The sequence below is a fragment of the Pezoporus occidentalis genome, unplaced genomic scaffold (genome assembly GCF_034315485.1).
Source record: "Pezoporus occidentalis ecotype Australia unplaced genomic scaffold, CSIRO_AGI_Poc_V1 ctg121, whole genome shotgun sequence".
Classification (NCBI taxonomy): domain Eukaryota; kingdom Metazoa; phylum Chordata; class Aves; order Psittaciformes; family Psittacidae; genus Pezoporus; species Pezoporus occidentalis.
The window spans coordinates 2,722,362-2,750,346 of record NW_026913006.1 but is presented as its reverse complement, the minus strand read 5'-3'; the positions used below and the strand labels follow the sequence as shown (position 1 = coordinate 2,750,346).

The 27,985-nt window shown below is 43.5% G+C and overlaps 1 protein-coding gene and 1 long non-coding RNA gene across 6 annotated transcripts in view; one reads left to right on the top strand and one right to left on the bottom strand.

Annotated features, from left to right (window-relative positions):
• Positions 1–16,018, bottom strand: part of ANO1 (anoctamin 1) — an 82,875-nt gene extending 66,857 nt beyond the window's left edge. For 3 of the 5 annotated variants that reach the window (XM_062607266.1, XM_062607268.1, XM_062607270.1), the window contains exon 1: positions 15,450–16,016. In XM_062607266.1, the coding sequence (XP_062463250.1) occupies positions 15,450–15,492 (43 nt within the window). In that variant the 5' untranslated portion in view covers positions 15,493–16,016. Of the gene's footprint in view, positions 1–15,449 lie in introns of all 5 variants that reach the window. The other 2 variants (XM_062607271.1, XM_062607267.1) reach the window with 2 other exon arrangements.
• An 82-nt stretch (positions 16,019–16,100) lies between these two features.
• LOC134157839 (uncharacterized) lies at positions 16,101–23,845 on the top strand. The gene is made up of 3 exons (XR_009962487.1): positions 16,101–16,255; positions 22,260–22,371; positions 23,552–23,845. It is a non-coding gene; the product is annotated as an uncharacterized LOC134157839 (long non-coding RNA).
• Positions 23,846–27,985: the final 4,140 nt, after the last annotated feature.

The following is a 27,985-nucleotide window of genomic DNA, read 5'->3' as shown; positions in this document are numbered from 1 at the left end:
CAACCCTCATAGTCCAAATTCATCATTTTATTGTACAAATTTAGTGAGGTGAGATGGATATTTTCCTCTTTAACAGACTTCCTTGATCCTATGCTGCTGTAATGCATCACTAATACAGAAAACACAAAGTGAAGCACTCATTCACACAGACTTTGGTGTACTCTCACTGTAAGGCACCAGTTGATGCAAAGAGCTGATAGGATTCAAGAAGGGCTTTGACATGTGTCTTACAAAAGCAGCCTCTCAAACAGCACTTTACCAACCAACCCAGAATTCATGTTTTGAACCTGAAAGAAAATTCTTCAGGGGCAAACTATCCTCTCTCTGTTTTCTGTTTCAGGTAAGACATTTTGCATCCTTCTTGAAGAAGGCTGCAGGACATGCCTGGAAGCAAACTGGGGCCTGAGGGAGCTCCAGCCTACAGGAACACACCAGGTTCCCACAGCAAATTTCTGTGCCCTTCAAATGGGGTGGTGCCTCATTTATCGATGGTGCCACAGATGTATAACAGATCAGCCTAAAATGGGAGCCAGAAAAGGCAGAGCATCACCCATATTTACGTACTTCCAAGAGCTTTAAAATTAATCCACTTCCTCCCAGGTGCAGCCTCTCCAGACTGCCCTTAAGAATTCCCAAAAGAATTCTTACCTTTCATCCTATTTCCTCTGGATGTATTTGGTGCTGTGAGAGCATAGATGGATGCAGAGACAGCAAAGCTGCCTGCATCAAGCATGCTCAAGCACTGGTGAACAAACTGTTTCTTTTTTGAAGACCCTGATGTTTAAATCTTCTTTTGGTCACAAGTATTGATCAGATAATGTACTGGTTTAGACATCTAACCCTCCATTGAACAACCACATGGTTTGGAAGTCTGCTCAGTTATGCTTGGGGCTGACCTCCACCAGCACTACTCTGCTCAGTGGTACTTACCACCAACCTCAAGTGCACACCTGATAAAAGAACAAAAGGCATAGAGAAGAATGAAAAAATAGGAAAAAGAAAAAAACAGGAAAAAATCTGGATTCTTCTGCATGAACCCTGGGGACAGCTCAGGAGTATTATCTCTTACCTGCAGACAGAGACCCAGAAATTCCCCCAGCAGAAGGGGGGGGGGCATGTTCCCCACAGCCAAAGACTTGACATTCCAACAACATCCATCTGCTCTTTGCATCCATTGCTTCCTGCCCAAATCTAAGCAGTTATTTACCCTAAAACCCCAAACTTAAAGAGCTGGGGCATTAACTTTTTGGTGTGAAAAAGAAAAGAGAGAGGAAAAGAAGGGAGAGACAGAGAAGACGTACAAAATTAAACAATCTACCTTAAAATAAACTCTGCCGCATTATCTGTCTCTTGTCAAAAGTTATTAGGGAATGAAAGGGACAGACTGTCTCCAAAGATACATCCCATGTGCAAGTGACATTAAAACTTGTCAGAGATTTCCCTCTGTTGATGTGTCTACTTATCCTTAGTGCCCACACATGTGGGCAGAATACGCTGCTGTGTATTCCTGTACGGTGGAAGCACTTGATTTGTTGAAGAGAAAGAACACTCTTTTTCCCCCACTTAATTTTACTCCTCTGATGCAACAGGTCTTTGTCTGTTCCTCACATAAAACAGAAAAGTCATCGACTAAAACCAGACTCCATGTACTTATTTTTCCTTAAAATTAAAGTAAATAAAACAGGCAAATGTGAACAAAAAAATGGAACTGATCTATCAAAGAACTGTAAACTGATTTTCCTTCACTGTACATTCTTCACATTAAGAAATTACTGCTGATCAACATTAAAACCAGGCAAATTAGGTGGTATTTAGTGAATAAGAGGCTAAAATGACTCATGCGGACAAGTTACAGGAAGGGATAAATGAGATGCTGCTTCAGTCCAGACAGCAATTACCTTTTGGGAACTTGGTGTCTGCTCTCCAGCCTTCACTGAACATTGCAAGTACGGTTTCTAGAGAACATATCAAATCAAAACTGAACCACCAGACCTGATCAATGCTGGGGGTTGTTTAGAAACCACAGCTTTCATGTGGTTGTGGACGGGCTACATTCCCATAAAGTTTTAGTTTGTATTAAAGCTACACAAGGGGAGTGCAAGGACACTAGAAGAGTTCACAAGAAAAGTTCTGCCCTGGGGATAATGTGAAAAGGGTTTGTTATGTGGTGAAAAGAGGCAATATAACCAGAAACAGTCAAAGAGATTTTTAAAAAAATATATATATATCTGCAGTTAAATATCTGTATTTTTTTCTTAGAAGAAATTTCAAATGAAAATTAAACCAAGCAAAGCGAACTACAGCTATTTCTGTCTATTGAGACAGAAAGCATATGGATAAAGGGAAGGAGAAAAGAGCAAGAGAAACACTTCTCCCTGAAAGGTGAACCCCGGGGGTGCAATTACACGAGAGTTTAAGTGAGCCAGGATTTAAGTTGTGTGTCAGAAAACTGTCTACACATCAGCTTGACAGATGGAGAAAGAGATCTTACCTGTTTAACCTTGGTCAGAGCAGATTAAGCGCAACATTTCATTTTGTTTCTTCATTCATTTGTTGTTGGGGAACATTTTGAAACTCTTTCCTCCATAATGCAAGTATCTACTTTTATTCTCATTTAACTTGAGCATCACAGAATGGTTTGGGTTGGAAGGGACCTTAAAGCTCATCCAGTTCCCAACCCTCTGCAATGGCCAGCGACCTCACGCCAGACCATGTTGTCCAAGCCTCCAACCAACCTAGCCTTGAACACTGCAAGGGATGAGGCAAGCACAGCTTCTCTGGGCAACCTGTGCCAGCACCTCAGCACCCTCACAGGGAAGACCCTCTTCCTTACATCTAAGCTGAACAACAGCAAAGCATTTCTTGCCCCAGACTGTGAGGAATCCATAGCCTGGGGGGCTGCAACACTGTGGTGCCTTCCTAGACTGCTCCTCAGGGTATCCCAACACTGACAAAACACTGGCTCACAGGACCACATCACCAGTTTTAGAGTTGGTACCAAGTCAACCAGAAGAGAGAAAAGTGCCTTGACATCACAAAAATAATCTTTGGCCACCCCAAAGTTAGTGCAGGCTCATGGCTGAACCCAGAGAAACCCCACGGTCACAGAAGGTTCCAACTTTTGATACGGTTTAGATTAAAATCCTATCTGTCTGCACAGCTTCAATGAAGTTAGTTTTCTATGTCAAGGCCCAAAGCAATGAACTAAACCCAAAGAACATAACATGGACAGTCTCCAATATACAAACAACTCTTTGTCTCCATGAAAAACTAGAGAACCAAGAAACTGAAGTAACTCTACAAAAATGAATTTCTAATTTTATAATAAAGGCCACATGGTCCACCCAAGCAAACACAGCACTGGAGAGGCCTAACTGATGAGTTTTAATCAACCACCACTGATTGCATTTATGACTTCCATGGATTTTAACCATCTCAGGACACATCCCTATGCCTCAGTCACTAGGACCTGCAGGACTCGCCTTCCTCCTTAGCAGAGCATTGGCAGAATTAATTATCGAGCACTTAAATCAAACAGAGAGTGAACTTACTCCAAAGCAGGTGTTCATGAAAAACACAAAGCACAAACAACACCACCATCCTCATTTTTGTGGTTGAGTTTGAATCTCTTATCTCACTGGAAAAATTCTGGTCTGGGTTGCACACAAACTTAGTTTGTACACCAAAGTTAAACAGAGTTCAAAACAGCAGAAAATTAATGGAAATGTCATTTGGAGGTTAAATATTACAAACACCTTTTGCAAGATTTTTTCACATCAGACTCCAGATTCTGCCCTAATTTGAAAATAAACCAATATTCTGAACCCCATTTTCCAAATACCACAAACCCAAACTCCACCTCTCTTCCACTGGCCATCATTATTAGCAAAAAGTCACTGAACAATAAGGCTGGCATTGTATGCTCATGCAAGGAATAGCACTTTTCGATGCAAGCTGAAAACCCATTCAGTTAAGAATACTTTATTGTGGAAAAGGACGTGGAAACAGAAAACAAGTTAAAATGATAAAGAGACCTGAATAGAAAACCCGTGGTTATAAATGGAACAGTTGCTGTAAGCAGATAGTTCTGTACATCCACATCTGTTCCAGTTCAAAGCAGTTCATGTGAACCAGGGAAAAGAACTATTTTTTCCCTTAGCTTCACTGCTGCAAATCTATCTGCACTCAGGCCAGGGCAGAGAGGAGGAAGAGGGATAAACCACCATTCCTGAACTGGCTCAACCCAAATTTCAATGTGACAGGGCTGCCACTGACATCTCTTTTTGCCTTTCTTCATTCTCCCCACCCCCCAACATTAAAACACTTTTAGAAGAGAGCAGCAACATTTGCAGATACTTAGGGCAATTAGAGTTTGGTTTTGCTAAACCGGAGGCATCTTTAGCTTAACAAAAAGCTCTGGTTTTGTTCCCCTACTCAGATAGTTTCTGTTTCACAACTGTCCCTTCTGGAGCCACTTTGATGATAACGTGGGAAAAGCAAGTAGAATAGCCAAACAGGGAAATAAATATATAAAGAAAGAACAAGACTGTGCCAGGACTCATTCAGGTTCCAAAGGAGCTCAGATTTCGTGCCTGGGGGTAGCGGAAACACTTTGCCTGTTGGGTCTTTGTGTCTGTAATAGCCTCTTTTCTCCTTTTAAATCTTAAAAATATAGTCTGAAAGAGAGTAAAACAAGACAGCAGCTGCAAAAAGAGGTATCAAACCTTGTAAAAGCTGAATTAGCTCCCTGGTTTGGTCTGGTAGCAGTACCAGACTCCAGAGGAGGCACATTCCCTTGGAGTCACCTCGTTATAAGAACTCTCTTTTCCTACTCATGTTATTAAATGACACCACATATACACCCTTCACTCAGTAAATGACATTAAATGTCTTTTGGGGAGTTTTCAGCATCAGGTTGTTCATGTTGAGGTTGAAGTATGTTTGCAAAGGTCTCTGGTTTTATTGGCCATCTGCAAAACAGGAAAACTGCGCAACTGAGTCTATGTCGGCAACTCTTGCTCCTGATGGACAATGTGTCCAAGTCAGTCAACACAGAGTACTTGCTGGACTGAAATCAATTGCAGGCTCCCAGGAACTGCTTTGACTGGGTTTTCCTTTAAAGATCTAGTGCCATGGTTGATGAGATGCTGAACTCTGCTACCATTAGACATGTGCTTGGCTGCACAAATTAAAATGAATGGCACAATCTTTGCTGGATTCCAGAGCAGAGTTCACATGAAACACAAAGATCCTCTACTTCAACTGAATAGTTCTAAAAACTGCTTCCGCAGATGCATAAATGAAGTATCAGGGCTGTATTGTGAAATACTGTTTGTGTTTGGTGGAGAAAACGCTATGCAGAAGCATGCTGCAGGCTTCCCTTGGAAACACAGGCATGGAAGATGTTGGGATACAACCCCAATGAGCTATTTTGTGAAAATATACTTAAAAGAAAAAGGGAAATCTTTCATTAATTTATGTTATGAAGACAACAAATACCTTGCTGTGGAAACTGGCTCTTTTAACTGAAGGCTTGTCAGCAAGATGTTACAATGAAAAAGTTTAATAAAACTTAAAACAAAATAATTCATCTGCCATTTAGAAATAACTTGCTTTAAAAAGTTCAGACTTAATTTTTATGCCTCTGGTATGTAACAATGTTTAAAACCTAATCCAAAACCTGGTTTTGCTCTTCCACTGGTAATCAGTATGTGGGTTTTGTTTTTTATTATCCAAAGACTCAGTTATATTGTCAGATGGACTTAAATGGTTAAGATTAATTAACAATAATGTATGGCAGCACAAAAAAGTCATGAGGGCAGGATAAGAACAGTGCAGGCAAGCACAGTTTCTCTTGGGTTGATGACTTGTCATTATTCTTAGCCTGTTGCGGAGACCAAATTCATTCTCAAATGAAAATGATTAGCTGTGATTTTAAAAAAGAGCTATTTCATTCAGTCAGATTTTCCTGTAGGATGACTCTCAACAGTCCCCTGCAAAGTAAAGAGAAGAGTGAATCAACATAGCCTGACAGTCTAATCTCCACTTCTGAACCAAGGAGTACCCAGAACAACTTGACCCTATTGAATTTGGGGCAGACGCATGCCACTTTGCTCTTTCCGTTCTCACCTACACAATGCCCATAGTAGTTTTCTGAATCTTCTCTCAGATGAATCTGAAATGAAAAGTGAACTAAAGTGACAATTCTCATTTCTCTTACTTGTCAAACCCATAAATTCAACATATTCATTCCTGCCATATAACAGAAGTTGTGCAACAGCAAAGAATGCAAAAGGAGTTGATCGACTCTTCTGGCAGCTCACTAAAGTTTATGAATCCTCTAAGATCTGTGGGTAAAGAAATACATTGCACTTCTAAAGCATGTCCAAAAGGGCTAGGACATGATTTCTGTGTTCAGCCTTTGCCTCTCAACCTGGCTCCCTACCATGGGAGCTAAAGGAGGATCTTCTGTATACCCTCAAGTGCAACTGTTCAGAAACAGGATCTGTTCTATTCGGAGAGCCCAGACATCATCTTAAATCTCAGGGCACATGGAGTATAATATTTCTACAAGATGACTGAATTTGAAACACAGACCTGTAGAATAGAAATAGCTGTTTCTCTTAGCTGGAGTATATCCTCTCAACGTACCATAGGCTGTTCTCTTGTGCTTTTTAGCCAGTCTCAGCTGTCAAATAGATTATTGACAGAGATTGTAAAGATGAAATAGCATTTCAAATCTATGCCCCTGTTGATATCAACACTAAACCCTACAGATAAACCGATGGAGCCTGCAGACACAAGCCTACTAGTACACTGCTGCTACTGATAACCCCAGAATAATCCCTTGAAATGAAAGTTTTGGTCATGATGATAAAAAATTGGAATATGTTGACACTCACTCTTCATTGTTCTGCTTGTTAGGATGTCTGCTTCTCCCATGAGACAAAGAGTGAGTTCTATTATCTCCCAACACACAGCTATGTGTATACACAGAGGTCCTGAGAGCATTAATTCATATTGTCCAGTCCACCTTGTAATGGGTCTTTCCTATTTAACGTATGTTGTAACGGACAGATGTGCTCCTTCGCAACAAAGAGAGGACTTCCCAAAACATGTTCTGGGAATGAAAATGACGCTTAGAATGTTTTAGGTCAGATTACTTCACATTTCTAGTAAGTAAACAAAATTCTAGCATGTTCTGCTACTGTTGTACAGATCAGGCTTAGATTTTAGTAGGCAATCACCAGAGAAAAGAGACCCACTTCCTAAAGATCCCAACAACATGATTTCTGAAATGTGTTTGATTCAAGTTTATGACTGGTTTTGGGCCACACTGTTAGCTGCATGATGAATTGACTATTTACCCTAGGAGGATAAATTTGTTAATGTTTGTTTCTAGAACAGATTAGATGAAAGTAACCATTGCCTTAGATGTTGGTCTGATCAACCCTTGGGTATGCAAGAGGAATAATTAAAGGGACTCTCACATGGGTTACATTATTTGAATGATAAACTAACCTTGAAAATACACTCTGCTTATTTTCAGCTCTTTGCACAGAGCTGCAAGGTCTTACCAACTTGGAAGAAGATGCAGAAAGCACCTCTGTGCTGCCTTGTTTCATATGCAAGACTCCTGAAGCATGACCCCAGAGCCAGCCCTTTCCCTTCACAAGCCCCAGGCTCCAACTCCTACACCTGGCTAAAATCCTGGAAAAAGCCTGGCTCAACATCCTTACTTTGTGACTCGGGCTCATTTTTGTTTATACTCTTGTGAGCTAAAGAATGATGATGACTAGTAGCCATATAGATAAATAAAGTATATTAAGTCACAGGAAGTAAGAAAGGGAAAACCATTAATTTATTTTTAGAAACCTGTTCTTGCCATTCATCAGAAAAAGAACATTCAAAAGTATGCAGCAAGCTACAAGCATCTGGACAAGGTTTGCTGACCACATACCAACATTCATACAACATGCAGAGAACCATTTTCCTTCTTTAGACCACTCTCAGACTCTGTGCCAGGAATACAGGATACAGACAATAAAGTAGTAGCTTTCACGAGTGAGCCTTGGGAAAGGGTGCTCTCACTGCATACAGAATCACAGAGTGGTTTGTGTTGGAAGGAACCTTAAAGCTCTCCCAGCTTCAACCCCTGCCATGGGCAGGGACACCTTCCATTAGACCATCCAACCTGGCCTTGAGCATTGCCAGGGATGGGGCAGACACAACTTCTCTGGGCAACCTGTGCCAGCACCTCAGCACCCTCACAGGGAAGAACTTCTGCCTAAGAGCTCATCTCAGTCTCCCCTCTGTCAGTTTAAAGCCATTCCCCCTTGTCTTGTCCCTACAGGCCCTTGTCCAAAGCCCCTCTCCGGCTTTCCTGTAGCCCCTTTAGGCACTGGGAGCTGCTCTAAGGTCTCCCTGGAGCCACCTTCTTCTCAGGCTGAGCAAGCCCAGCTCTCAGCCTGTCTCCAGATCAGAGCTGCTCCAGCCCTCACAGCATCTCTTTGGCCTCCTCAGGACTCACTCGAGCAGGTCCCTTTTGTGTTGGGGGCCCCAAAGCTGAACACAGTACCAGGTCCAGCTGCTTTGACATGGTCTGCTTAGTCTTATCCTTGCAGTGGTTCTGCCTCTGATACCTCCCTTCAGATATACTGTAGCACCAAACATTACATCCCAAACTGTTACATGCATCCCTTCCATCAGTAGTATCTATACCTGATCAAACACAAAAGATTGGCTTCTCTATAAAAATACACCATAGCAATGCTAACCCAAACTAAAGGGATGATTTAATATGGAGCTGAATGCTCTACTCACAGAAACACAGCAGCAAATGCAGCATGCCCACACAATCCTTTCTCCTCCTCTTGCTGGGTTGCCAAAATTGCCTGCATCCATCAGCAGAAAACCTTTTCAGGACAATAGTGCCGCAGATTGCTGTGATGAATTTAATGGTATTTGCATAAAAGCTGTCATCTTTTGCAGTCTGCAGTAGATTTCTTCTGGGCAATCATAGCACAAGCATAAAGTCATACCATATTTTGAATCCCTGCCTGCCAAAATCCAGGAAGAATCGCAAAGCACATTCACTGACATGTCTTGTGGTACATCGTCAGCCAAAATGCTATAGCACTAATGATGTGACATAAATACAGAATAGATTTTGCTTTGACTATTAACACAGCACTAGACACATTTCTGACACTTTCCTTACTTCAAAGCAGTTGAAAAACTAAAACTTTGAGTGATGTGTAGCCCTGAAACCTCCCCTTGGCTCTTGGTCCTCTTCTTAAGAACCATTACAAAACTCCCACAATATCATGCTAAAAAGTAGTTTAAAATGCATTCCGAGGACTCTGCATTGATTACTTTTACCTGTGTGATGTTGCTGAAGTCAGTATCTGCTCACTTTTCCTACTTTTTTTTTTAAATGTGTTCTGAACCTCCACTGGAAATGTCATTTGGTTGCCAACCTTTTCCCTTTCTCACTAGTGCTGTGAAATGTGTTCTTCTCTCTCTAGACATTTTTTTTCCTAGTGAACCTTACTTCTAAACACACCGATCCCTACTGCACATCCCAAGTTTGTTCTGCAAGCAGGACTCCAGCTGACATTAATGAAAAGTACAAGAGGCAACAAATATTTGCAATGCGTTTAGAAAGCAAAGGGGTTTTTTTTCTCATTTTAGTACATAGTCAGCAAGTTTCTCTCTACACAAGATACAAATAGTGGGAGAGGTAAGCCAGCAGGACTAGGAGCCAGGAATACTTAACTTGTAATCACTGATGTCATGATGCAAGTTAAATAATTTATAAGATAGAAAAAGAGCAGTTAATGCCTGCAAACCACTTAGCCTTTTCATAACAGATTTCAGGTTTTAAATCTTCTTCAGAGCACTTCTAGTCATGTGCAAAGAGCCATAGGTGTTTGTATCAGCTTAGAAAACTAAAAAAGTTCTATTTTTCAGAGCTGCAGCCTGAAAGGACATTTTGACAATTCTATAGATTATTAATGCACAATTCTTAGGAAAAATCCAGGTTCTCGCACAGATACAGAGCTGCCAAGAGTCAATCAGATATGCAGATAAGGTAAGCAGGCAAAGCTACTAAAGAGGAATGGCATTGGATCAAGTGTTACTAGTGCATTTTTATCAGATCAAATCTGGAAATAGTTCCCATAATGGCTGGAAGGACACACTGCCAGCAGAAGATTCAAAGACATAAACTGTGGAAGTCTGAAGGAGAGAAAAGGAGAGAAAAAAAACCCTGGCATGTGGGCCAGCCACAGAGGAGTGGCAGGAACAAGACACTGGAGACAGCAAAGGAAGCTGTAGCAGCACAACATGGGGTGCAGCACAAAGAAACACAACAAACGAGGAGTGAGGACAGACACAGGACACGGGGCAGTTGCCTGCAGATAATGGTGAAAGGATACAGGGAGACTAGGAGGCAGGGAGAAGGGACAACCCTCCCACCAGAAGGTAGTATGACTTTGAGAAATAAAGGGATGAGGGATCCAAATCAAAGGCTAAACCAAATAAATAAAACTCCATTTCCCTTGAGGGCCTGTGGGTCAGCCACTGAAGTGGCAGTAGGGACAAATGTAGTCCAGCACTAGGAGCTTTGCTTCTTGTGCATTCCAAGCCTCCCCAGCAAGGCAGCCACTGTGTTTTTTTCTAAAAGGCCTGTATTTACCATAAATTACCTCACACTGATAACAGAGACATCACTATCCTTTTGTGCTCTTCAGAGTACCGGAAAGAAATTGTGCCCTCTTAGTCACATTAGTCCATGACATCTAACAGTTGACACAAGATGACTTAGCACCACTGAAAATAACCCTGGGATGGGGCTGCAGCAAGGCACATAGGCTGCCAACACCCGAAAACATGGCATTTGTAAACCCCACAATGGGGTTTATACCTACAACACAACTGCAAGTCCTGCCATCATTTCAAGTCTGTCAGTGAGCACTGGGTGAGGTCAGGAAGGTGAATATTCCCATAATAGCACAGATCATCCCCAGTTAAACTCCTTTTGTAGTCTGAAAGTAAGCAGAACTATTTCATGCCAGTATTGTTGTCTTGGCTTGTAGAATGAAATATGAGGATGTCACAGAAGTACTTCAGAATGCCTGAAAACACTCACAAGAAATAAGAAAGGAAGAAAGAAGTGGTGACTTGTTCATGGAGCTGATCAGTCTAATGCTTTACCTTCCAAGCGACCCAAGAACTCTACATGAACTTTATATGAAATGAGTGTTTGATAGCTCAGGTACTTTCAATTCCCCATCATCTTACCAAAGGAAAATGCTAAGGACTTCAGGCAGGCTATCCTGTGGAGCCAGCTCTTTGGATTACGCAGGTCTCTTCCCTGTGCAGACTGCAGCAAATGAAGATGTAACAGAGGATTCAGCCTTTCAATGCTACAGTTCAAAGATTTAGGAGTACCTTGATAACACACAGCAGGATATAGAGCTCTGTGTGGAGGCAAACAAAATCACATTCCCAGGAAGCCAAAACCCTTGCTGTATGGTGGCTTACAGCTATGTATCTAAGGCTGGCTTTCAGTGAGAGCAGCTTCTCCCTCCTTCGCCTCCTGGAGAAGTCTCTGGTCAGGAGTGTATCAGAGGGTGGCTTACTGAGGACCCAGTGGCATAAGACTGTGAAGTATCCCCATGAAAAAGGAGGGGAGATGAGCAAACTTAGCATTCACCAGCCTTTCACACAGTAAACTCAGGAAGTTTGTCGTATCTGTCGCAGTCCCTTCCTTTCTTCCCTCTTCCCAAAGCGAGTCTAATTTAAAGCAAGCCTTTTTTTTTTCCCAACCACAGCACGTCCCCAAGAATTTCCTTTCCTCAAAATCACCAGAATCCAAAGGGTGTAATTCAAGTCAAAAGGGGCATTTTTCCCTTCCTGATGCCAATAAATTCTGCTTCCCAGGGTTAGTCTTCTGCCTTAGTCTGCTTTGGCCAGCTACTTTTACCCTGGATTTCACATCCCACCCATCCAAACACAGCGTGCAGCCATCGGGCTACATGCACATCACTAGCACACCCACCAATCTGGCACTCCAGTGCCCCACTTCCCACCATCTCAATCACAGAATCCCAGACTGGTTTGGGTTGAAAGGGACCTTAAAGCTCATCCAGTTCCAATCCCCTGCCACAGGCAGGAACACCTTCCACTAGACCAGGCTGCACTAGACCTTGAACCTGGCCTTGAACACTGCCAGGGATGTGGCAGCCACAGCTTCTCTGGGCAATCTATGCCACCTCCTCACCTCCCTCACCTCCACTTGCAGCAAGAGACCTATGGTTATGTTTCCATGCATATTACAGTCTCCAGAAGAGGTCCGAGTGACTGACACACTGCCCTGCTTCCTGCCAGCCTTGCACAGGACAAGGGAGCACAGCTATTCAGCATTCCCAAGGCATATGCCTGCAGCCCAGCACCAAGCCAAAGCAGCTGCTTCAGCTGTGTATGTGCTCATCCCCTAGAAATTAATAAGTTATTGCTACAAATTAAAATACTAAGTTAATGATGTGCATGACTGTGAGTTACAGGGCTGGAAAAGGAGTCCTAAATAAATCAATACTGTTATTAGTCCCTTGTCATCTCTGATTATTTATCAGCTTAATATGCTTCATCGTTTTCACTGCTAATGAAAATAGCTGCAGTGCCACCATGGGAAGCAAGGCTAAGACATATGAAAAACCTATGAGGCTGTGCTGAAGTCCCACCTCCAGACAGAACTATGTCTTCCAGAGGAAAAAGAGAAAGCATTTCATTTTCTGGGCTGGTAGTCTGATGACACTGAAGTTGGTGACAAAAACTCATGGTTTTTAAATGGGTGTTCCCTCACGGAATTTTTGATTGTTGAAATGCAGTGGTTAAAGACTTGACTTCTAATCCCTGGCTTAGTCCTGAGCAGTTGTCCCAGTGCCTCTGAAGCGATAGGATATCACCATGGTCCTGTCAGAGGCCAACATGCCAGTACATTTCCCCAGAGCCCACCCCAATTGACCTTCATTAGGTACTTCATTACCCCAGAACATGAGGAAGAAACTGGCATCAAGTAAGCTGGCAGGCACTAACTGTGGTGTCTAGGTCCTCAGGGCACAGATGTAGCTAAGGACAAGTGGCATCCTTTTGGCCTTTGGTGGCATCCTTTCATGCCACCAAAGGCCAAAAATAAGGTACTGAGGTCACTTTTTTCCTGGTTAACAAAAAGTAAAATAGCACTTTGGATACAGGCAATTGATAGGATTTACCCAGAGCTAAGTGGAGTTTGGGCTCCACTTGCTCTCCTGTCTCCTATTATCCTCTCATTTACTCCATCTTTTTCCTAACTCTTTTTACCAAGCAAGTTTCCATCACTGACTGCAGGAGGCTTATTGAGTATAAGGACCATGTAAAAACCTCAAGAACAGGTTGCCACATCTCTCCAATAGATGCAAAAAAATCGCCAAACAATTGGTAAGATTTGTACCACAATACATGGATCCATTATGGAATTAGGCAGGACTTTCATCTGACAAACAGCTTTTACAAGCAAGCTCTTTTGGGTGGGTGATCAACAGAGATACAAACACATGACTCCAAGAAGAAAAGTGCTCCTTGAACTCACTGATGAGGCTGGTGTGCAGTGTTCACACTGCTAATGGGTGATCTGGTACATTAAATGACACTGTAAAATACCATGTGAAGTTTCTCAAAGCTGAAGAGCACTTAAACAATTTCTCAGGGCTCTCTCCCTCACACTGTGATGATAAATTGCCACCTGCTCCATGACTAATGATAGAGCTTTGTTAGTGCCATTTTATCATTTAGTCCTCTTACCAACAGCTCTATTATAGAGTCATAGAATCCCAGACTGGTTTGCGTTGAAAGGGACCATAAAGCTCATCCAGTTCCAACCCCCTGCCATGGGCAAGGACACCTTCCATTATACCAGGTTGCTCCAAGCCCCGTCCAACCTGGCCTTGAACACTGCCAACTTCTCTGGGCACCCTGTGCCAGCGCCTCACCACCCTCACAGGGAAGAACTTCTGCCTAAGAGCTCATCTCAACCTCCCCTCTGTCAGGTTAAAGCCATTCCCCCTTGTCCTGCCCCTACAGGCCCTTGACAGAACTCCCTCTCAAGATTCCTTGTCAACATGCTTTGAGAACACTTCAGCTTCCCATGCTTTTCTTCTTCCCATTGCAGTTTTGAGAATTTCAAGCTCCTTTATTTTGATAAAGAAGTTAATGGGGGACAGCCAGTGGCCCACAGAAACCCTATACCCCAGTATTTGGATATCAAGCCCAGCTGGTTTATGTCAGACACTAAAGAAACAATTTTCTTTCCAAGCTGAGCACTTGGGCTAGCCTACAGTTTGATGAGCATACGGCAGTTCCTTTAGAAATGGGCTGATCTCCAGTGAAATATTTGGCCATTTAATGAGTAGGCTCCAGGATAACAGTTTTCGTGGGAATCCAAAAAGAAGTAGTAAAGACTAGGGCTCCCCATGCTATTCTTAGCTGCAAACAGTTAAGATTTGGAATTTTGATTGGAAAGCATGGAATTTAGAAATGGTGCCATTCTAAATTTACTGCATTTGTATACAGTTCAGCTGGATAATCAAATGTGTTCCAGTATGTTCCTGGTTAGCATCTCAGTTTGAGTTTTATTGTCTCTAAACTGGTAGAAAAATGCAGTCAGTAAATAGTGCTTTGCAGAATTTGTGTTCTAGTGAGTGTGTGCACAAAGGTTTTACACACACAATGTGGATGCAGATTTTATATAAACACCTCTGTGGGTGCACATGCATGCACACAGACACCGAGCTGTGAATTATTTCCAGAGGAAAGCCAACGAAATTCCCACCCCCTACCATTTAAACGATCGCTCTTTGGCTCTAAACATTCTCTAAATTCCCAGCCAAGGAATGTATTTTCCCCTTCCAATACATATAATTTATTTTGTTGCACACATTAGTTAATGATACAGAGCTACATGATTTTACAGACCCAGCACATTTTCTAAGACCTTTTTTGCTTTGCTGCTCTTTGGTGGCCCAGTGCAAATTCACAGCAGTCATCAGCCCAAGGATTTGTCATATCTGCTTTGTACTCCAGCAGTTTTTCATAATTAGATTGGCTTTCCGGGGTTAGACAGGCTTTTAATTATTGTATTAATGGAGGTAAAAGGGACTTTACACTGGTTCATCGTTTGGGGCGGGGTGGAGGGAGGGGGAGTCATTACGGGACACAGCTATTTTATTTCTTTGTTACTTTGCAGAGATTATTCCTGAATTTTTAAATATAGTCGGTAAAACGCTAATAATAAATCCCTTATCGGGGCACTGGGAGCGGAGGCCCGAGGCGAGCGACCGCCCGCAGAGCCGAGAAAAAGCTCACCCCATACCACCCCATTCCCGTACCCCACATTCCCGCAGACTTACGCGGTGCCGGCAGCCTGTCCAGGTGGATCTCATCCTTATCCATCTCCGAGCCGATCCCCGCAGCCCACTCGCTACTTGGTATCAAACTGAACTTCCCAGGATCCCTCCTCCTCTTCCCCCTTCCTCCTCCCCCTCCTTGCTTTCGGGGAGGGCCCCGCGCATCCAACTAGCAGCACCACTCGGCGTCCCGGCCACACTTTAAATAAGGGCGCGGGGAGCGCGTCCCTCCGCGGTAGCCGCCTCCCATACGCACCGCGCCGGTCCCTCCCCGCGCACCCTGCGCGCAGCTCCGCGCCTACCTGCGGCGGCAGTTAGCTGCCCTGACCTTGGAGCTGCGCCGGAGCGACGGCGGCAGCTGCCTGGCGGGGACAGCGCGGCCGCGAAAGGTCAGCACGTCCTGCGCGCCGGCGGAGACACCGGGGGCACCCCCGCGGGGCAGAACCCTCTGGGACCCCGGCGCGGCAGCGGTTTAATCGCTTCCCCGCTGCGTTTCCTACCGGCGATGGTTGTTCTAAGAGTTCCCGCGCCTCACAGCTTAACAAAAAGGGTTCAAAAAGGACCATCCCGTGCCGATACGCTTCCGGAGCGGAGCTACTGGCGGGGTCACACGCCTGCCCCCTCAGCCGGGGTACGGCTGGACCGCTCCCGGCTCCCCGCTGCCCGTGCTTCCCGCTTCTCCAGCCGCGCCGACCGGGCAGGAAGGGCCCCATTGCGAAGGGAGGCTCTGCCCTGCCTGCCACGGTCGGACCCAAGAAGGACGAGCCGAACATCACCAGCAGACTCAGGTCCTCGCAGGATAACACCAGGTTACCTTCTGACCACTGGGTTTTTAGAAATCACAGTCACAGGCTGGTTTGCTTTGAAAGGGACCATAAGGCTCATCCAGTTCCAACCCCCTGCCATGGGCACGGACACCTTCCACTAGACCAGGTTGCTCCAAGCCCCATCCAACCTGGCCTTGAACACTGCCAGCGATGGGGCAGCCACAGTTCTCTGGGCACCCTGTGCCAGCACCTCAGCACCCTCACAGGGAAGAACTCCTGCCTAAGAGCTCATCTCAGTCTGCCCTCTGTCAGGTTAAAGCCGTTCCCCCTTGCCCTGTCCTTACAGTCCTTGTCCAAAGCCCCTCTCCAGCTTTCTTGTAGCCCCTTTAGGCACTGGGAGCTGCTCTAAGGTCTCCCTGGAGCCTCCTCCGGGCTGAACAAGCCCAGCTCTCTCATCCTGTCTCCAGATCAGAGCTGCTCCAGCCCTTGCAGCTTATCCGTGGCAACCTCTGGACAAATGTGAGGTGTGAAATAGTTGCCACTCACTTTTTGCACCTCCAGCTGTGTGGCTACTGTATTTGCCAAGATTTTTGAACAGGTTTCCAGGCTTATCCACCTCCACAGAGGTGCCCACACAGATTCTCTGGTATTCTCCAAATCTGCTGCTGGATCCCATGCCACGCTGTAGAAGCCCACTCAAGCAAAACCAAAGCAGCACCATTCTCTGATTGCTTTCTCTTTGTATTGTTTTTGTTGTGTTTTTTTTTTTTCTTACCTCAGACAAGTACTTAACCCTCAAAACTGCAAAGACAGAAGTGCACAAGGGACCTGCCAGAAGCAAACAGGCTCAGCAGTATTCCCAACATCTGGCAGGCACTCCTGATTGGGTCAAGCTCCTGGCACTCCTGTCCCCAGCACCCATAGAAGGGACACTGCTGAGTAGCATCTAATCCTACTCTCAACTCTCCTTTGTCACCAAAAAAAAAGAGCAGGTTATGGCTTAGAGAAATCTATGGGACTGTAGTTTAAAATCAGAAAAGCATCTTCGTCTTTGTGGTTGGAGGTTCGACAGCAGGGACAGAAAACACGTCAAGATAAAGTTATATTTCTATATATTTATGCATATGGACTCTTCCTTCTTGGAATATAATCCCTAGATGTTTTGAAGCTGAGTCAGTATGCTTTGAGGCTATGTTTTGTATCTTTTTAGTCGTTTTTTTTCAGATGGCGTTTCAACTTGCATTTATTTAGTGTATTCTTTGCTGAAAACAAGCAAGTAGCTTGTGTTGAACTTGAAGCCTCACTTACCAGCTTGCTTCACCAGAGATGCAAGGCACTTGCAGAAAGATCCTGCTCTTTTTCTTTCCCTCAAAATTAACATTTTGGATGGAGATTTACAACAGAACCAAATGTGACCACAAGACCAACATGGATACTTGTTTTATGACTGGAAATAGCACTGGATTCCAATGTCCTAATCTCATCACGACTGCAAGCTGACCAGCTTGAGGCAGGCCAGCTAATCAAGGACATCATTTTGTAATATAGCAATAAAGCCAACATTACTGGCTCATTCCAGGTGTCTACATGTTAATGAGCAATCAGGCCACAAAGATGCTGCAAGGAGCGCCTCTGTTCTGGATCTGGAGGGATCTTCAAGGTTCCTTCCAATCCAAACCAGTCTGTGATTCTATGATTTATTTGTAGTGTCCTGAAAATTAAAATACATTAATTTTCTAGTATTATTTTAGGAGGTCTGGAGCTGACATGGCCCAGATTGAAATGGAAAAAAATCTTGGTGTGATGTGGTACCTGTGCTTCACCTGGGAATACCAAGAGGCAGGACAAGGTTCCTTCCCATTCCCCTGTAAGAGCTATAGCAGATCCCTTAGCTGCTTTGGAGAAGCCCCTTGTTGGAAACTGCTGTCAAAAGCATGGGAAAATCCTGCATCTGGAGAGTTTGCCTGGCCTCCATCACTCCATGCTGCTTCCCACACTACTTCATTTTCCTGTCAATATTTCCTGGGCTCTTCCCTGTGTGGGTGTACAGACTTTGTAGTTAGAGTAACAAAAGCTGGACCACTCTTTCACCTGAAGTGACAGGACAGAGCAGTGGGACTGCTCTGACTCTAAAAGCAGAGGAAACATCATTTGTCTTTTCAAGAGTCCTATGAGCTAAAATAGGCTGTTGGGCTGATAGGAAGCAGAGCCTCCAGCTACAGCTTTCTTCCTTAGCATGAGATAAACCCTGTATGCCATCTCAACGCCTTCTTGGGAGAAGACTGGTAAAGGGATGGAGGAGCTACTGTCTATATAATAAAACTGCTTTCTTAACAATGAGGAAGGAGACAGTGCTGCTTGGCATCCACATCTATAATAAGTGCACTCACTGGAAATATTTAGAGTCTGCTCCTGCACAATGCGCTGTGTACCTTTGTAACAGCAATAACGATGCAGTTCTTGGCTTCTGGAATTTGGAGCTGAGCAAAGGAAGACTCTGGGTCTTTCAGTACTCATAATCTGGGGAAATGCCAGGGCTTAAGGCCCACCATCCCAAATGGCAGAACAAGCCCACCAGCCACCTCTGTGCCTTGCACTTGCCTCTGGACTATTTTTATGAAGTCCTTTCCCCTTTGGAGGGGCAGGCAGTGAAGGCAGGAATACACTTCAGCTCTCTTTTCGGCTGGGGCATCCGGAGATAAGAGCCCATATCCCTGGCAGCCACCCGAAACAGCATGAACACAATCACATGATGGTGAAACAAACCCTGGCCGTGGCTGGGACAGCCTTTAGCATGGCATGCGGCACTCTCATTGGTGCACTCAACAAATAAAAATTCAAGGGATACGTTGTATATGAAATAGAGAATCAGGTTCCAGGGAGCCCTAAAATCACAGGCAATGAGGGAAAGACTAATGGAATAATAAGTCACAATATCAAAACTGAAGCATACTCTGAGAAATTAGCAAGTGGCAAGATTAAGATGAGCAGAAAGCTTTTTTTGCCATGTAATATACCAAAACCATAAGATTATGATGTAAATTGTAATACAGCACTAAAAACTCTGGCTGTTGCTACATTTTCATGGGATACAAGCCAAGTCAGAAGCACAGCTTTTTTTAAAGAGTACTGAGAAACATTTATGAAAAATAGCTCCATGGTGTCTACCATACAAAGTAGCCTGGCTATAATTTTGAGCTCAGTAAGCTCTTAAGCCTCTGGTTGTTGGAAAGGCATTTGCGGGGAAAGACATTCTGTTTCTTATCTCCTTCCTTTCTGCTTCCCACTGACAGGCCCTGAGTCCTGGGCTAGATGGCAAGTCTTTGGGCTCTGTAACACTGCATTGATGCAGAGCTCATGTACTTAAAGCACATAATATTTTGTTTGTTTCAAATTTATTTAGGTCAAGCGTAGATGTATGGGAATTATTAAACAGATACTGCTAAAAACATTATTTCATCAATGCCCCAATCTTGCGAGTGCTACTGTGCATATTTATATGAAATATTACTTCTGTAAACAGTCTCGGCTTTCTTGAGTGTGTGATTTAACGTTTTGCCAAAGTGGAGTGAGAAAACCATTACTGTTTGTAAATAGTAATGCCTAGTACAGCAAATAGATGCTTAACCTGAAGGCAGTTTAAGGACTGAATCAAACAATGTCTACAGTAAAAAAACATTTGCTACTTTACAGGTCTTTGTGCCAGTGGCAAAAGCAGGTTGGGGGTCACCACACATTCCCTAAATTCAGAATAAATATTCAGGATGACTGATTTTCACAAGGTTAGCCAATGTAACAGGAGTGAAAAATGAAGTTCTGCATAGCAAAATTTGCAAGACAGAGCCCTCCCTGCTTCTGCATATGTAAAGAATATTTCCTTATGAAATGCTTTCACCAGTTACCATTATGGATGCAGGCAGGGTTTTCCCATTAATGATGCTGAAGTTTCCAAGTGTCATTTGACAGAAGTTAGAGAAACCTCCCCCTTTCTCCCCCTGCAATTTACAGTTGGAAGTGACAAAGCCCGAGAGGCCAGCCAGGACAGGAAGAGAGAAGATTTGACTCAGATGATGTGAGTCATGGTTGGTTTCCAATTCTCTCCTTGCTGCTCCTGCAAGGAAACTCTTACAGCCATGGCAAGCTGACTGGAGGGGTGGGAAGCAAAACTGAGCCCACTCCAGCTTCTTTTAACCCTCTGTCTTTGGATCCATTCCCTCCTCATCCCAAAGCAGATTAGCTGGACCCAAGCTACTGCTGATCTGAGTTTTCCTGATTTGTTTCTATGAGGTCATCAGTTTCAAGCTTCTGAAGGAAGTTGGTGCTATACTCAAGAATATCCTTGCATGGAAAACAAGCAGGGGGAATTAGAGGGTTGTACAAGCCTGAAGGGCTACAACCTCATTGGCATTACAGAGATGTGGTGGGACACTGACTAGAGTGTTGGAATGGAAGGATACAGGCCTGTGGCAGTGGGATTGGAACCAGATGATCTTTAAGGTCCCTTCCCACCCAAACCATTCTATGATTCTATGATTTAGAGAAGTTTTTCCTAATCTCAATCCCTTCTTGCTATATGGCAAGTCCTATTAGTCCACAGCCATTTCCATTACACATATATGTTCCCTTCTCTTTGATCTCCATGGCTAAACTTACTGATTACTTTCTTGAACTGAACCTTCAAGTAACTAGGATAGAAAAAGTACAAATTTGCTCCATAGAGAGCAAAACAGGGTAAAGTATTTTCTTGCCACTCTTTGCAATCCTTGGAGCCAGCATCCTCCTCAGCACACGTTTAGGGCACTAACAATGGTTCAAATTAATGCACTGTCAGCAGCTTGGACACTGGAAGACCATACCCTATGTGCTACAGTCATCTACAAGACATCTACAGGGCAGAGAGACAGCAGAAACAGCATCCTGCACAGACTGGCACAGACTTACCAGTTATCAGCAGATATGACTAAAACAGCTCAAGATTTGATACCCACTGCAGGTTAGACTCCGAAAAGCCTGGAGGTTAGATAGTGCTTCCAGAAGGTTCTACTGGTGCTTCTAGCCCCTCAGTGTGACCACCTGCTTGCCATCAGAGATCACACCATGATGCTGGGCTCCCTATCCAGCCCACCTCCTGGGCAGCTAGAAGCCCAGCCTGACCTCTGTTTCCTGCATCCAGCCAAAAAGCCCCAGGTGAAGAAGTCCAAAGTCTTTTTATTTCCTGGGGAGTGCTGAGGGATCCCTCCCTTCCCACAGGGGCCATCTTCTTGCATGGCCCCAGCTGGGAGGAAGCCGAGGCCTCTATTAACTCTGTGCAGGCTGTAGGCATCTCTGGTGCATGTGGTCCTCTCACAAGTGCCTTTTAAGCACTGGGAGCTGAGGATTTAAGAGTCTTATTTTACAGTAACTTCACAAAATAGATTGAGGACTTGTGTAAATGAGTGAATATCTGAAGTTAAAGCAGTACCAGATTGTAATAGAGCAGCAAAGAAGCTGTTGCACTAATATTTGGATAATATTACACATGGATCTGCTTTTTTGCACCATTACTATAGTGCAAGTCTCAGTGATCTCCATACAGTAATTATTTCCCAGGTAACATATAAATATTATAATGTCTTTCATGGGCGTGAGACATCAGCAGGGAAATTACACATATGACTGTCACTGAATTGTAGGTTTAAATTGTGTTATTTCATCTTTTCAATTATCATTGCTGGTAACAGGTGTCTGGTAGTTTTTCAGTGTGTTTGGTTGTGTTTGGGGTATTTTTTAACTGGTTACAGTATCTATGTTAATATCCACAGTTTATCACCAAGGTGTTTGTGGTTTAAACACATGAATCATGAATTCAATCAGGATCTCTGTGAGGACTCCCTGAAAACAGGAGAACAATGACCTGAGAATCCAGCTTGGGGCTGTGACTCAGTAGCAAGTTCAGAGTGATTCCCCAGTGTTTTCCCAAATATCCAAGGACCTGCATGAGAAGCTGGTTAAAGAAACAGTTGTGTTTACTTTTCCAGCCTCAAACCTCTGTGTTTCTGTGGCACAGGTATGGAAAGAAAGAAGTACAGAACCTTTTGAAGAAGAATTAATATTCAGTGATCCATCTGGGACAAGCCAGAGCATCACCTGCAATAGAGGGGTGCTGGCCTTGTAGTCAGGTATGGTTGTATCTTCATGTCTTTGAATATCAAAATGATCCAAGGAAGAATATAGACATTTTGGTGTTCTGCTTTGAATCTATTGAAATCAAATAATGCAGCAGGAATTGTTTCCTTTTCAGATTGAACAGCATGTACTTTCCAGCAAGGTATCTGTAAATATAACTAACTTGTCTATATCCAGCTGAGTAATTATTAGTAACAAAGCCATGTCAGTTGTTACTGGGTATAAATGCACCAGCACATAGCACATATGGATGTTTTAAAAGCTGTGGCTTTTAAACATGTAGCTGATGCTGGATCCAGTGTGTTCCCACAGCCCAGGTCTCTGCTTTCTTCAAAGCACCACCGTCTAGGCCATTTCTTCCCCTTTAATGTCCCACTCTCCACCTAATCTTAATAAACCTCTTTAATTGCACCACATGGGAGTTAATCTGTCATTTTGTAGCTCACCCTTAAGACTATCAAGCAGACATCTATCTGCAAGAAAAGGAAAAAGGGTGTTTGCAATCCCATTTTTGTCAGCACTGTGAGCCAAGAGGTACCAGGTCCTGGAGTCTGCTTTCAGAGGCGAGCTGCCTTTCAGGAAAACACAAATTAGAGCAGCCTCTTGCTGACCACAGATGAAAAGGGAATTCAAGGGAGTTTAGGCAGTTCTGTGTTTATCATTCATGTATATCAAAGTGGGAAATAGATACCGCCACACAAATTTCTGGTGCTTCATATTCTTCTCCAAATCATCTTTTGAATATTCCCTTTCAAAATATAGGACCTTGAACAGCTTTTAAGATTTGCTGGACTCTTGTGTTGTGCTGGGGTAGTTGTCACCAATACAGCCTTTAGCTGGTCACTGCTCTTTTCATAACTGAGTCCAGCAGTTCTTTCCCATCTGCTGGGTTGCTGACATGCTTTGTCCTATGCTCCCAAGTCACAACTGATGGGATGGATGCAATTTTCTGCCATTAACCAGGACCACAGCACAATATGCTTGGCAATATGGCCACTGACCCCAAATTATGAATTTTTTTCCCCATTCTGTGTTGCTGGACAGAGCACAAATGGGGAGATCTGGTCCTTCGTTACCACATCTATAACTTTTTCTTCTTTCACCTATTTTATCAGTTGCTTCAACAATAATTTAAACCCAGGAGACTTATACTCAGTTCTTTTATCTTAACAGGTTGAGTTCCTGAGGGAATATGCCAACACCTGTACTGAAGATGGGGATATCAACACCTATGAAGTGATGTACTTGGCACAAGGTGTGAAAGGGTACCAGTGACAGAGTAAGAGACCTTCCAGTGTCTGATTCTGCTCCAAGTCCTTTTTCACAGGCACAACTTGCACAGCCAACAACCCCCACATGTATAGTACCCCAAAAGAAGTCCTCAAATGTCTTTCACCATGAGATAATAAAGAGTATTATTTCATTATTGATTATATGGATGGGAACAATAAACCTGAACTGAATAAAGATAAGAAATGTCAATGTTCTTTATGAATATTTGTTTAAATACTTTAGAAAAATACACTTGCTATAAACCTATACATATCTAATTTATCAGTGGGTTTGGTATCATCTGGAAGATGTAAAAACAATTCTGAAAAACTACAAGTTAAAAGTCTGGTTTCAATCCTTTATTTTTCCCCCCTCTGCTCTGATTTTCACACCTCTATCAGGTTTAGTTATTTAAGTTTTTTTCTCTGAATCTTGTGTTGTAAGAGACTTGCAGACTCCATCAATCTTTATCATGCTCTGTTAAACACAAGAGGGCACCAACAAGCCAGTGGAGCTAGGTAGAAGCTGTTCTGTCATAGAATAAAGCAGAAAATCAGTTACAACTCTTGAGAGTGAGGTGGATTTTGAAAATAAAGGAAGGAAAGCAGTGCAGTGCTTTATCATTCCTTTATCTGAAATGACTGGAAAAGAAATCCCTGGCATATGCATATTATGGTGCCTCATTTCTTTCACTAGCTACAATTTGGACTATTTCCGATGGCAGATGGTTCACTAGGAAGGTGGAATCCTGTTTCCTTGGTTTTATAAAGAGGGAATATAGCTTCTATGTTAAAATAAAAATACCAAATAACCTCCAGAATGCAAAGTTGAGCCAAAGGAGCATTAGCCTGTTCTTTAACATAGAAATGTCAGCAATATTTCACTGTGAAACACCAGTGAAGTGATTAGTGAATGCCAAGTGCAAGGTCCTGCACCTGAGTCAGGGCAATCCCAAGCACAAACACAGACCGAGTGGAAACTGGGTGGAGCAGCCCTGAGGAGAAGAATCTGGGGTTGTTGGGTGATGAGAAGCTCAGCATGACCAGGCTTCAGTGTGTGCTAGAGCCAAGAACCTCACCATGTTGGGCTGCATCCGCAGAACACGCATGAGCAGCTGGTCAAGGGAGGGGATTCTGCACCTCTACTGCACTCTGGGGAGACAACCCCCCCCCCCCCCCGCAGTCCTGTGTCCAGCCCTGAGGCAGCAACACAAGAGGGACATGGAGCTGTTAGAGCGAGTCCAGAGGTGACCACAGAGATGCTATGAGGGCTGGAGCAGCTCTTCTCTGTAGGCTGAGAGAGCTGGGCTTGTTCAGCCTGGAGAAGAGAAGGCTCCAGGGAGACCTTAGAGCAGCTCTCAGTGCCTAAAGGGGCTACAAGAAACCTGGAGAGGGGCTTTGGACAAGGGCCTGTAGGGACAGGACAAGGGGGAATGGCTTTAACCTGACAGAGGGGAGACTGAGATGAGCTCTTAGGCAGAAGTTCTTCCCTGTGAGGGTGCTGAGGCACTGGCACAGGTTGCCCAGAGAAGCTGTGGCTGCCCCATCCCTGGCAGTGTTCAAGGCCAGGTTGGATGGGGCTTGGAGCAACCTGGTCTAGTGGGAGGTGTCCCTGCCTGTGGCAGGGGGTTGGAACTGGATGAGCTTTAAGGTCGCTTCCAACACAAACCAGTCTGGGATTCTATGAGTCTATGTTTGTATTACTCAGATTTCCAGTCCGTCTTTGGTTTCTTTGTATTTTCATAAACCATCTGACTAAAAAAGAAGTCTTGAAATATAAACTCAGATATGAAAGTTCTTAACGTAGTTCTTAACATCTCTTGAAATATGGCCATCTGCACATGCAGACAAGTAGAATCTGCCCTGGTGCAGAGGGTGCGTATGAGACCAGATACCACATAAATCATAAAAACATAGTTATGCTCTGATGGAAGGGCAATGTGAGCTGTGCTTCACTCGCCTGTCTAACTGCTGCATTTCTGCTGTGCTTTCTAGTCCCATTGCAAGATCCTAGGTCAGATTGAAAGATCACACATGTGAAAGATAAGTTGCTATTCATTTTCCCACTGTTGCTCATAAAAGCCTAATTCAAAGGATCATGATGGTTTAGTGCAACGTATGAGAGCAAGTTGGTTTTGGGGCTCCAGTGAATGGTTTTGACAATGGTTCTAACTTTTCCATCTGTCTCTTCTTTGACTTCAGACACTGAACGTTCCCTCCCTAGGTATTTCCTGCTGTCTTAGGTGCACTCTCATTCTTCCTGGGTTTTGATGTTCTAGTTCTCAAGGTAATTATCTGTCTAGCCCTTCCCTCTTCCCAGCCTAAACAAACATTGCTAGAACTTGTTTCCAAAGGAATTAACACTTTACAGGTGAACGTGAGGTCTCAAAGGAGACTCCCCTGACTGAGAGCTCATTGAAGTGGGACCCTCTAAGTCAGCAGGTAGCAATCACAAGGACAAAATACGTTGTTTTACAAGTGCTAAACTATTTTTGCTCATATAAAAGCACATCTGAGGCCTGCACAACCCTGTAGAGCGTTAAAATGATTTAGCAATGTAGTCATACCATTAACAGGACGATTCCTAGGATGATGATCCAAGCATGAAAGTTTCAAGCTCTGTTCTGCTTGGGAAAATGGTTCTACAATGACACAGATCTCACCATTAAGATTTTCATGATAATTCCTCATGTTTGGACCTGCACAGAATTGCTTTTACCATTCTCTGTGTTCATATAGGTAATGAACTCTCTGTTCACTGCTCTGTTCACCAGTCTGCCATGCCCAGGATGGATTTATTGGTGCATTCCACATCATGAAACCTGTAGATGGGATAACCTCTACTATCAATTTAGCTGTCCTGGAACAAAGATAGAGGTGGTTGTGCAGAACCAAAGGCAGAAGGTCTTTGGGGAGTTTGGGGAAGGCAGGAGCAGGGCACTGGTGTAATCATGGCTGTTAAGTTTCTTTGTTCAGATACCCTCTAATTGATAGACATGCAATTACAAATGCTTGTAGCCTTATTTTTCACCTAGGTAAAAGTGCTAATTCACGGTTTCTGGATTTAGAAAACTCTCTTGGTTTTGTAAATATATATGTGTTGAAGATGTAATATGTATTAAATTCACCATAAACTCAGAAGTACCCTGTGACTTCAAGATGGTTTTGTGGATAAAACACAGAAGAGGGAGTAAAGAGATGTGAATCCTTCTCACACCATTAACTACCTTGCTTGTGAATATGAGTCAACTAAATTGTCTGTGCTTTATTTCTCATGTGTAAGTGCTGACATTTCCCTGGTTTACTAGGGAAAGAAAGACCACCACTCCTTCAAACTTGAGACCAAAACCTGGCTTTTCCAACCTTTGCAACAGTGGCTTCCAACTGCACTTACCAACCCTTGAAATCAGGAGAGTCTCTGGCTTAATAAAGTTTGTACGTGTGTGAGAGGGGCTTTTTCTTCAGTCACTTCATCTTAAGTAGTTGGTGGGATTGAGTAGAGAAGAGGAGCAGTTGGAGAGGAGTGTCCAATCAATGCCCAAGCCAAATGTTTCTCCATTTTACTTAATTCCAACAATACTAGTGGTTTTTCCTGAACTGTGTTTAAGATGCAGGCATTTTTGTGCATGTGCGCTGGTAGCAGTGTTGATTCCTGCACTTGCAAAAGTTAGAGTTTTGCTTGTGCTGAACTGCACAACATCACTTCAAGCAGAATTGTTCCTGTCTTGTGCTGCTGGGACATTTGAAAGTCAGCTTGTTCACTACACCTAACCAAACACTGTCCTCTGAGGCTTTTGGTCAGGGCTTCAGTAATGGATGTTTGCTGACATCCTTGTGTCTTGCTTCCTTTCCATGAGTCATCATTCCTATTTTCATGTTTACCTCCTCTTTTATTTTACCTCTATTTTATTCTTTTTGCCTTCCTTTAATTTCTGTTCTTTTTATCTACAGAGATTTTACATATGTGCCCTAGACTTCTGCCATGCCTTCGGTAGATCCCTTGTATTGAACACGACTGCAGCGTCTATCTCTGCAGTGTATCCAAACAGTATACAGTTCAAGTGACAACCCCAGGGAAGGTAGCCAAGAACACAAAAGCAATCTCTATCCCTGCAAAAACTGTCCTGAATTTTCTACTATTCATATCAAACATCTGTTTCTCATCCATGCATGGTACTTAACAGATCTTCCTCAGACATACAAATCAACTCTTTGGGGATTTGGATACATTGCTTTAGGGAAGCAAGGTACTCCATATGTGATAATGAAAGTATACAGTGATTGTGGTTCCACACAAATAACTTTCTGTGGTAACACTGACTTAATCCATCTCTCC